This window comes from Salarias fasciatus, chromosome 5, assembly GCF_902148845.1.
Source record: "Salarias fasciatus chromosome 5, fSalaFa1.1, whole genome shotgun sequence".
NCBI classification, from domain to species: Eukaryota; Metazoa; Chordata; class Actinopteri; order Blenniiformes; family Blenniidae; genus Salarias; species Salarias fasciatus.
In genome coordinates this window covers 35,539,596-35,551,650 of record NC_043749.1, presented here as the reverse complement: position 1 = coordinate 35,551,650, position 12,055 = coordinate 35,539,596, and the positions used below count along the sequence as shown (strand labels likewise).

At 47.3% G+C, this 12,055-nt stretch overlaps 1 protein-coding gene across 3 annotated transcripts in view; it reads left to right on the top strand.

The window, feature by feature from the left end:
• fhit (fragile histidine triad diadenosine triphosphatase) overlaps window positions 1-11,758 on the top strand; it is a 284,494-nt gene extending 272,736 nt beyond the window's left edge. For 2 of the 3 annotated variants that reach the window (XM_030091933.1, XM_030091934.1), the window contains exons 7-8: window positions 11,294-11,420; window positions 11,638-11,758. In XM_030091933.1, the coding sequence (XP_029947793.1) occupies window positions 11,294-11,401 (108 nt within the window). In that variant the 3' untranslated portion in view covers window positions 11,402-11,420; window positions 11,638-11,758. Of the gene's footprint in view, window positions 1-11,293; window positions 11,463-11,637 lie in introns of all 3 variants that reach the window. The other variant, XR_003931493.1, reaches the window with a different exon arrangement.
• Window positions 11,759-12,055: the final 297 nt, after the last annotated feature.

Sequence of the window (12,055 nt, the reverse complement as noted above, 5' to 3'; positions counted from 1 at the left end):
GCTGCCGACCACCCACCAGCTGATACCGGCTGGGACTCCTCCCCTGTGGGCTGCAGGGACAGAGCTGGAGTCCTCTGTAGGGAAAACATTTCATGTCATTCTGTCATAAATGTCTGCAAGCTGAAGACGGACGGACAGCCGCTGACCCTCTTCCCAAACCTGAACGCCTCTCTGAACATTTCTCCCTCGACTAATGAGAGTGCTGCCAGGTGTGGTCCATCTCCAGGAGCGTCCAGGAGACGAGGAGAAGAATGGGCCTAACGAGTTCTGCTGCAGAGCGTGAGCAAGCTCTCCTGCTGTTCTCATCAAAAAGAAAGTCCTTTTCAGCCCCCGGCACCATCCAGAAGGGACCGGCCGTCTCTGAAACGTCAGCTCAACGACTGTAAAGCAACACGCCTGGATCTGTGTTGAGGGGAGGGTTCCTTCCTTCTGCAAACTCAGTTCTGGGGTTTCGTACAACAGTTGCATTCAAAGTTGAAATAAATTCTAGTTTTATTCATGAAATGAGCCAAAAGGACTGAGAACAAGAGTAACAGACCGGTTCTTTCTTCTGGCACTGCACTGCTTTGATGGGGACTGATGCTGATCCATCCTGGAGCACGGTCCTCCATCCCCATCCTCCAGGAGGTCTCCGCATGTAGGAGACACCTGATCCCAGGGACCCTTTAACTCGTCCACCACAGGACACTGTCACATTCACGCCTGGACTCTTCTCCTCTGTAACCTGTGGGAATCAAACCGGGAACCCAGAGCCCGGAGGCGCTGCTGCTCAGCCGGGTGTGTTAGAGGAGGAGTTCCGTGTGTCTTCCAGTCCTCTAAATGCAGTTGTCAGTGTAAAGGAGTGTCTTCTGTTGTGGGTCTCTGTGTGGTGGTTTGGACCTCTTCCTCATCACATGCACCAAAACTCTCCGTTCCTCAGCCTTCACGGGATGTCGGATGTGGAGACGTCAGCCACTTTTCAGCTGTGTGAACATTTGAGGTGGGAGAAGAAGAGAACGTGAAAGAACTCGTACTCCTGTGAGACGTAGCGAACACTTCAGCTCCGGCTTTGTGTGGATTCTTTTCAAACACTGGTGGATGTGTGACAGGCTGGAAGGACAGCGGAGAACACTGCTCTCCAGAACCTTGTTTTGTGAGTTTCAGAGCATGTCAACTTAAAACAGCGTTTTGTTTCTTGTTTCTGTGAAGTTGCTAACACAGGGTTGAGTGATGCATGCTGTTTTATCGGCTGGGTTTTTCACAGAGTGATCCAGAAGCGTGGAGTCGGCCTGGACATTAAAACGACTCAGACCTGGTTTGATGGGGAGGCTGAGGTCTTCACCCAGCCGGATGTCTTCGTCCTGCAGGCTCTCTCGGCGGGTCAGAGGTTATATTGACTGCTGGCTGCAGTGTGTACGGAGCCTTGTTATCACTTCAGTGGATGTGGATGATGCCGAGGTCAGCACGACCTCTCGGTTACCCTGCAAGGTCGCTGTTTAATGAAAGCGTGTCCTGTCTGACGTAGAGGGTTGCGGCCCGTGTGCCGTCCACCTCCCAGTTGCCACGGGAGAAAATGGGGTTGCTGAAGGTTAATCAAGTGCAATTTATTTCTCTCTGTCCTGCCTGAGATTTCCTTCCCCTCTGTAAGAGCAGTGAATACTGAAGGAGCTGTACGTTCTGCCGTGTATTTCTCCAGCCGGCTTCACCAGCATGCTCTCACTTTGGGGGGAAAGACTGGCTCCAAACACACCAGATCGACAATAATGCAGTCAGAACCATCACGGTGTCAGAGTTGAAGTTTCAAATTCAAGCACAATTTTTTAAAAAAAATCTATTATTTAGGCAGACTTTGTTCTACACATGTAACCAGGGCCTCTAACATACATGTAACCGGTTACTCATGGCGTTATACGTTAGTGATCTTCTATAGCAGCTGCACTACATGACCTCTAGAGGGCTCTGTCTCCACTGAAACACTGTATACCTCAGCTCCAGCGGTTCTCAGACTAAAGGGCCTTTCAGGTGTTCAGCTGATGATATGTTCACTACGTGTTTTGTCACATTTCTTTGATTTGTTGTATATAAAATCTCTCATGCTAGCCTGTGAACCGCTAGCATTAGCACTGATGCAGGCAGTAGCGTCGCTTCCTCCAGCTTGTTGGGGTGTTTCCATGGCAAATGGTCTCTGCTGCTGTAAACCAGGGTTTGATCTCCTCGCCACAGTTTAATGTTTCCTGTCAGAGACAGACCTGTTCCTCACTGACCGCTGAATGAACCGATCCCACACTGCGGTGGTAGATCACCTGACGCCACCTCAAAGCCATTAAAACTCTGGCAAACACACCTCCTCCCTCCGACACGCGTCGGTGCTCAGATTTTACTGATCTCCGGTACATTCAGTGCGTCCAGGACCAGAGGCAGTGAGGGTCTGCCAGCAGCGCCTCCTGCTGTTACAGCAGGTCGTCTGAGCTTTACTCAGTTTGCTTTGACGAGCAGCCGTCAAACGAGCGAGGGCTGAGCAGCAGCGATGTTTGAGCTCTTCATACTTCTGGAGAACAGTGTTCTGCTCCTCGGAGGTGAAGGCAGCTGCTCTGCAGGAGGTGTGATTGGTCAGATGCTGGAAACCCCGCCCCTTTTTCACACTGATCCCCATTGAACCCTGGGTTGATAACCTGCTGATCAGGGACTGAGAATGTCTGGTCCATCTGGGTCCATCTGGGTCTGGTAGTCCACTTCTCTGGTTCAGACCCAGAGCAAGGCTCTACGATCATCCAGCTCTGCTTGACGCCGAGTCCTGCACGAGGTTTTCACCTTCACACACTCCTCTCAGCGAGCCTCTTCACGTCCAGAATGCATCTGAACACTGGGATTCCTGTGGAACGCTCAGAAGAGGATGAGGTGTGGAAACGTGGATTTCTGATTCTTTGTTGAGTCCCTCGTAGCTTTGGGGTTCTTGTTCTTTATCCCAGCATACACACATAGTTTGACACACAATTTCATTAAAAAAAAGACATTCTTCCATCCTACCACGTGCTGGTGTTGTTCCCCTGTGACTCTTTTCCAATTAGCCACAATTCCTTCTCCATGATCTGCATAGCAACCGAGCTGTCTGCACTGCAGCACTGCTTCATGTTGTCAGTTTCAAGAATAAACCCTCATAAACGCCGCTCCGCCGCCTGCACAACCTCAATCTGCCTGTAAAAAACAGCCGCTCTTGATAATAGTCATTCCTGCTTAATTTGAGCCGCTTTTACAGCAAATTGGCGGTGGAGACATTAATTCTGCAGACACTGGGTCAATCAGGCGTGACAGTGTGCCAGCTTATGCTCTGCTTCCGCAGAAGCTCATTTTCTCGCCTGCGGATTGTCTGCTGACCTCCATTCTGACCTTTCTTCATACATGAAGCTCCCCTCCCTTCAGGCCAGAGGCTCCTTTGTTGTGTCGTGTGGTTAAATGTCAAGGAGCGGCGATAAAAGGCATCCATACATGCACAGTAGCAATCGGCTGTAAAGCAAAATACAAGGTTATCCAGTGAAATCCTGCTGCTTGGTAGAATGTGGAGTATGATTCCACTGAGTGCACCTTTCACCACTATAGACGACACTTGAACACGTTATTTCTACTCTCCAGTTTCATCAAGAATGCTATCCATAGAAACGAAACTCGCGTGTTGCTCTTCCCCAATTCCTTTCAGTCAAGCTCTTATATAACTTCTTTGAAATATATTTTGCTGCATGTCTGACAAAACCTTCACACTCTGGAAAAAAAAAAAGATCTGTAACAGCAGTTAAGGGCCTCCACACACTACAGGATAATCGGGCCGAATTTTGCCCCGATCTTCTCCTCCCGATCGAGGCCGACAGGGTCCGATTGTCGGGAGTATGCAAATGAGTTCGGGTCCGATCTTCGTGTAGTGTGCGGTGTGTTCCGAGAGATGTTTTCCGGTCGGAGCCTCTCGGGAGGCGTCGGAAGGGGAGATCGGAGATAATGAACATGTTCAATATTTCCGATCGCAAATCCTGTAGTGTGTGGTGCGCTCCGAGAGGCGCCGATCAGCTCCGAGTAGAGCCGTCCACACCCTCGAAATAAAGCTCTCTGATTGGATGAACAGCTCCGTCTCACCAAGGTGCCGCTGATTAAAAAAAATCCCCCCGCAGCTGTCAGAGCTGGATGAATATATGTCTGTGAAATATATTCACTATATATGACAGTGAAACAGAAAAGCCAGAGCTCTAAACTCAGCTGTACAGAAAGTGATGGTTAATCCTGTCGCTCCTGGATGAACTGGATCCTCCATTCAGACCCAAACGGTCTAATATCTGCATCTCCGCCAGTCCTGCAATAATCCCAATGTTTTAATTAATCTCCGTTATTAACCATCACGGAAGAATGGGGAAGAAAAAAATAATAATAAAAGAAAAAAAAAAATTTCCACTGATTCCGTGCCCTCAGAGACAGAGCGGACTATAATGAAACTTTCCTCATCAACGTATTTTTACTCTGATTTAAACTATCAAATCTGTGGACATAAAGAATGATTTAAGATATTTGATGATTTAAAAAAGATTTTAAAAAGTAGCTTTTATTTGACACGGTCTGCTAATAACTTTATTCTACTGCTGCACTCGGGACTCAAAAGTAAAAAAAAAAACAAAAAAAACACACAAACAGATTAGCTAATAAGCTGAATTATTATTAAATGTAAATTATAATAAAATGATCTGAAACTATGTTTCCCTCTTCTGTACTGGAACATTTAATTTTTCTAACAAGGTGCTGACAGTCCGTGCTCCGTGCGCACGGCGGGTGGGGGTCTGCACTGAAGGAGCGATACCGATGTGAATGAATGAACTGAGGGAACGAATGAGTTCTCCACTTATTATTGAAAGTGGAGATGAATGTAAAAACAGCAATGAAGGGAAACAGCACAAAGTCACGTCGGACGACGTGAGATTTGGAGGAGTGAGGAGCCGATTCTCGGCTGAAGAATCTGCTAGTGTGCGGTCTGCTCCGGAGTGACACCGCACACTAGACGATCAGGAGAGGAAGATCGGGTACGATCTGTCCTCTGCTGTCGTGTAGTGTGTGGTGTCTGAATCGGGGAAGATTGAAAAAATCCTGTAGTGTGTGGCCGGCTTAAGAAAGAATTCCATAGGAATAAAAAACATGTAATGAAATTATTAAAGAATAGCCTGAAAGAATTTCATAATTAGAAGAATTATGAAAGCATGAGCCGTTTGGGAAGAAACAGTCGTCACATCTTCTACAGAGGCGGTAGAATTAGCTTTTCTTCTCTGGTAGTTCCAGTTTGGACCACCAGAGGGTGTCCTGAGTCACTCAGCTACCGGAACTGAACACACTGCTGGACGGAGCTGTCGGCGCCTTCAGCCTCGCCTGAGTAAAAAGGCTCTCAGTCAATAACGGCTCAACTCAAGTCTCTCAGCGGTGCTGAACTCCAGGTTCCTGTTCGGGTTTGGAGGTGAATTTGTAAATGATGAAGATGTCTTAAAGAGAGAAAACTTTCAAAAGAACAGGAGTCACTTTTTCAGGCATTCAGTTAACTTTAACAGATAAACGCAGATCATGTTCAGAGAAAGTTAAAGAATGAATGGATGAAATAAAATGTGGTAATTCCAGAGAAAGTGTGGAGGATGTGTAAATATGAGTGACTCTTCGTGTGAGGGTCCACACGGTGTGTGTTTCCTGTTTGTCTTCATCCAGCAGCAGATGAAGACACATGCAGGACATTAGTATTCATGGACATGTTCATCACTGTCAGAGTGAGCAGAGTGTGTGCTCCGCCAGGAGAAGAGCTTTAACACAGCTCAGCAGGGAGCCACACACACACACACACACACACACGCAAATGTTTGGACATGAGCACAGCAGCGAGCTGAAGCGGTGCCAGGGATCCGTACGGCCGTCTGCTGTGTACACAGAATAAAGCTCTGGTTGTTCGTTTTACGATCCTCTCTGCTGCTCTATAAACCGGCTGGCTGCTCACCTTCGCTCCATTTACGGAGTGAAGCAGCAGAGCGTTCACGAGGACAGCCACGCCTCTCTGTAAGATACGCTCTCTGAGCTGTTCGTCATTCCTGTGTCCGTTCTGAGTGGACGACCAGACCTGTCCTCTGTGTCTGGGTGTTTGATCTGCAGTCTGTTCTGAGCGTCAATGCCGTCAGTCTGATCTCTCCAGGCCGGCTTTGATGCGATGTGTGTGTTTCTAGTTTGGACAACAGAAGAGGACTGTCCAGTCGCTCAGCGAGTGAAGAAACCCTCCCTGGTTCCAGGCCCTGCACCTGAACCCGTCCCCAGGGGGTCTGGGCGCTGCCTGAGGGCGTGACAGGTCAGGGGGGTCGAGCGCTGTGTCGGAATGTGGAGGTCACGTTTTCAAATCTTAAAGAAAGTCATGAGAACCGTCCTGAATCTAACAAGACCTGGGAGACTTTCTGACGAACATCACGTCACAAACCCTGACAGAATCCAAATGCAGACGCAGGAGACGTCCAGAGAGCTCTCTGAATAAACTCTGACAAGTCTGAAGGAGGAATCCAAGACCGCGGACAGATGGCCGAACAGGAAGGCTCAGAGACCAGGGAGGACAGTTTCCACCTGCTGAGGAGGTGGAGCTGCAGGTGAAGCACATCAGGGAGGAGTCAGGAAATCACACACAGCGAAGACACACAGGAACAGGATGGAACAGGAAGTGGCCTGAAACAGACAGACATCAAACAGGAAGAGCTGAAACTGAAACAAGACCACGTGTAGAGTCAGAGCCAGAGTTCTGGCTTCTTCCAGACGCACCATGAGGAGAAGAACCAGAGCTAGGTCTGAAACACACATCTCTCTCTGGTACGAAGTCTGTCTGGTCCCAGCTGATGAAACTTTGATTTCATCATCTGCAAACTGAGAGTTTGTTTCTTGGGTTGAGTAACCACTGAAGGTTTGATTTAAACTGTAGACCCTCTGATTGCTTATCTGACTGAAATAGTGTCTTTCTAATCATAAACAACTTGATACCAACAACATCTGATCCAGATGCACTGAGATTGTCAGAGTTACTTTCCAGGACTCAACAATCTGTTTCTCCATGAATTTTTACTTTTTAACTACAATTTTGTCCGTTGATCCAAGCATTGCAATGGATGCAATGGGGTTAGGCAGGGGAGTATTTTATCTCCATTTCTCTTTAATATCTATATTGATGAGTTATCAAACCAACTGAACAGCTGTAGAACAGGCGGTATGATTGGAGATGGTATGGTGAACCACCTGATGTACGCAGATGATGTGGTCGTCCTGTGTCCATGCAGCGCTGGCCTCCAGCAGCTACTCAGAGTATGCTCTCAACATGGCTCTGATTTTGATATTAAATTTAATGGAAACAAGAGTAACATCATGACCGTCAGAAGCAAGGAAGACAATAAATTGTCTTTCCCTGTCTTCTCTCTTTCTGGTACTGTCCTTAAAACATGTGAAGAAGTTAAATATCCAGGACACTGTTAGAGTGACGACCTGTCTGGTGATAGGGACATTCAAAGACAATGCCGTATGACGTCTGCACAGGCCAACATGCTGAAGAGAAAATGTAGTATGTGCTCGTTGCCTGTTAAGATAACTCTTTTTAAAACCTTCTGCACCCCGGTGTACACTGCCCACTTGTGGCGGCACTACAGAAGGAGCTCCATGAGACTCAGGTGGCATCGTGATGGCTGAGGATGCTGCTCAGCGTGCCCAGAGGGAGCAGTGCAAGCCAAAGGTTTGATAATGCTGATGTTCCTACATGTCCTGCTGTATCAGGAACCTGATGTTCAGCTGTATGTGTAGAATGTCTAAATTAAGGAACGGCATTATTTCTGCACTGGTAAATCCTGCTCTGAGTACGGTTAGGTTCACTTCAAGGCTCTGGAGGTATTGGCGTTTTAGCCTGTATGTAAACACTTGATGTTGGAATGTGTGTTTTGCTGTGCGTGTGTGTTCCTGTGTTTTGTATTTTTTCAAAATTTTTTATGTGTCCGAAATAAAATCAATCAATCAATCAATCAATCAAGCATTGTTCTGGACAGTAAAGTCCCTTCAGATTAAACCTCCAATGCCAAGCCCAGGTATTGCAGCATACCTTTGACATGAGACATTTCACTTTTCAGTTGAGTTTGTTGGGTTCTTGGTTCCACTTTGCGCCTTGTCCTGGTTGGTTCAGCTGATGAGAGAAATCATTTTTACGGATTGCGTTCAGGACTCCTGGTGGACTGGCGTTTCCTCGAGGTGAAGTGTGTTAGGATCTCCATAGTGAAACCCTCTGAGAAACACTGTGGACAGCTGTGAGGTGAAGACCCAGACTCACAATCCAAGACTCCATGTCAGAGCAAGTCTCTGTGAGAGGGCAGGGCTTCAGTCGTTTACCAATAGAAAAAACCAAAATACCATCAACATGTTCTAACCTGCAGTTTGTCTGGAACAGTATTTTGAAAAGTTAATGCAGTTTCCTTTATTTTCCTGGTTCAGAAAAAAGACAGACAGACAGATAGATGGATAGAGAAACTTTGATCATAGAGGCAGTTCTAAATAATTGTCTCAGAATTTGTTGCATCCGTCAGACAGGTGAGGCTGTTGAAAGAGCGATGTAACATTGCTTCAGTTACTGAGAGCGCCGAGGGCCTGTTGTCTCTACATATATGCTTTATCCGCTCTGCACCGTACCTCCACCCTCATGTACGAGCTGATTTAACATCAGACACGTTTTTGCTGAAACTGAAGTCACGGCATGTCACAAGCAATGTTTTCTCTTCTCGGCTTGCTGATCCTCTCTTTGTCTGTTGTCACTGAACCGTAATGCATCCCTCATGTTTGCGTTGTCTGAAGGATGCTGCGTTTTCTGCTTCAGAGTCGCTTCTGTTTACGCCTCACAACACAAACCCAGACGCCAATGGCGTGTCGCCGGAGCCGTCGGCGGTTTCTTCAGATTGTGCAAAGGAGGTTGTGACCCCCGTGCTGCTCCTCAGGGCGTGTTTGTTTTGTGCGCCCTGACAGAGAGTCACAGCAATCGCACACCGTGCTGCAACTTCCACGAGACGCTGCGCTCTGCCGGAGGACCGGCCCAACTTCTGGCTTAGCGCCTTATCGGCCGGGCAGATTTCACAGCTGAGGAATTCTGCTTTAATTGTCAAACAAACATAACGGCGTGGACAGCACAGAGCGTCGGCTCGGAATTACACTGGAGTTCTGAAGCGAAGTACGCAGACCAGGGCCGCCTGCTGCACAGTCACTGTTTACAGCTGATTTACAGTTTCTCTGAGTCGCCTGTGAGCCCAGAGAAACAACCGCTGCACATCCATCCATCCATCCATCATCCATCCATCCATCCATCATCCATCATCCATCATCCATCATCCATCCATCCATCCATCCATCCATCCATCATCCATCCATCCATCCATCATCCATCCATCCATCATCCATCCATCCATCCATCCTCCATCCATCCATCATCCATCCATCCATCATCCATCCATCCATCATCCATCCATCATCCATCCATCCATCCTCCATCCATCCATCCATCATCCAACCATCCATCATCCATCCATCCATCATCCATCCATCATCCATCCATCATCCATCCATCCGTCCATCCATCATCCATCATCCATCCATCCATCATCCATCCATCATCCATCCATCATCCATCATCCATCCATCCATCATCCATCATCCATCATCCATCATCCATCATCCATCCATCATCCATCCATCCATCATCCATCCATCCATCATCCATCATCCATCATCCATCATCCATCCATCCATCATCCATCCATCATTCATCCATCCATCATCCATCCATCATCCATCATCCATCATCCATCATCCATCCATCCATCATCCATCATCCATCCATCCATCATCCATCCATCCATCATCCATCCATCATCCATCCATCATCCATCATCCATCATCCATCCATCCATCATCCATCATCCATCCATCATCCATCCATCCATCATCCATCCGTCCATCATCCATCCATCATCCATCCATCCATCATCCATCCATCATCCATCATCCATCCATCCATCATCCATCCGTCCATCATCCATCCATCATCCATCCATCCATCATCCATCCATCATCCATCCATCCATCATCCCATCCATCCATCCATCCATCATCCATCATCCATCATCCATCATCCATCATCCATCCATCATCCATCATCCATCCATCCATCCTCCATCTGTCAATCATCCAGTTTTTGGACAGTGGGAGGAAGCCCTCACACGGGGAGAACTTTCAGTCTCCACTCAGAGAAGCCTGGCTGGGATTTGAACCCAGACCTTCTCATTGTGAGACGGGAGAGCCAACCACTCCCACCATCCTGAGTTACCTTCACGGTTCAAGTCAAAAACATGTTAATGAGCCTGTAAATCATCTGTGGATAGAAAACAGCTGGACAGGTGAACCTGGTTCCTTCCTCTGGCACCATGGACCGTCACTTTCTGCTCATCTGGCTGATGCATTCAGGAGGAATTTGAACTGTTTTTCCTTCTTGGGCAGCTTCAGATCAGACTCCAGGCTGTTCATCCATTCCACAGCGTCTGGGCTGGGTTCAGGTCTGGAGTCTGGCTGGATCTCCACAGAGAAGCCATTCTCTCACAGGTTTGATGCTGTTTCAGCGATTGGACAGACACCCTGAGCTCATTCTCACCGATAAACAGGAAGTGATTGATCTTTCATGGTGGGAAATGGTGGAGTCCCAGAAGGAGCAGAGCAGCATGGGAGCTCAGTGTGTGCTGCTCCTCTTAGTTCCACAGCTGTTCTCTCCCAATAATCCACAAATACTCCAGCAGTCCTGCCGGGGGTTTTGGTGCAGATCCCAGCTGTGCTGTTATGTTTGTCTTGAATCACCAGTATTCCTGATAACTTTAAATGAACCAATCTGCAGATTACTGTATAATAATTTGATCTTTTCCAGGGTCTGGGTAAATTACCACATCTTGCCACATGTTATGAAGGCAAATTTGCCAAGCAGGAGTGAAAGTGAAAGCATTGTAGAAGCTGAGAGACATGTGAGTCCAGGCTGTCAATCGAGTGAGCGGGCAGGAGAAGGCTTTGTGAGCCCTCCTTCAGCCTCACGACGGAGTTCCACCCTGACCTCTGCTCTTTTGTAGCTCCTCTTGCTGTTTATGCTGGCGCTGAGTTAAAGTTCTGAGAATGGAAAATCTTTTTCTTTTTCTGCATTCCAGAAAAGCTAAGCTTTGCATGTATTTCAGAGAGACGCTGTGACACTGACTGTTCACACTGTTTGCATTTGCAGCTGCAGAAACACGACCGTGAGGACGAGGACCATCCCTCCCAGTGGAGATCCGAGGAGCAGATGGCGGCTGAAGCTTCGACCCTCAGGACAGAGCTCCAGCAGCTCTGAACGCTCCACAGCACCAACGGTACCGATGGAGAGAGTCCACCATGACTCGGACCGCTGATGAGTGAAGTGCACTTTTCCAGCAAACTGTTTGTACTTGATGAAGTTCAAGGGTTGAACTGACTTGAGTAGCTTGCATAGATTAAAATTTCAAAAACAAAAAAAGAGTAACTTCTCAGAACTATGAAGAAAATAGAGTATCTGGCCATTAAATGGTTTTCTTTTTTTTTTTTTTTCAGAATACTGCTCAAGATTGCATGGCAGGATCAGCAGTGACTGGACGACCACGAAAACCATCAACAAATGTGTTCAGGATTCACAGACATTCCCTGCTGCTGCATGCATGATCGATGTTTTCCATAATAAAATCAGACCAACGTTTGATCCTCTGGCTGCTGTGTCACTGAGTTCATTACCTGATGGTCCACTGACTAAACACTTCTGAAGGTTTGACTCATGCACTTGAGGGCAGAATAAAGGGGGAACTGCTGAGGATTCATGCTGTCATTTCTGCACCTTCATCATGCATGCATACTGGTCACTAGAGTCTAATTCTAAGACTTTTATTTGATCTCACACAACATCAGAACTGTCAAACAGAAACAATCTGACCATTTGCTTCTCAGCAACTGACAATGGAAGAATCAATCATCAAAT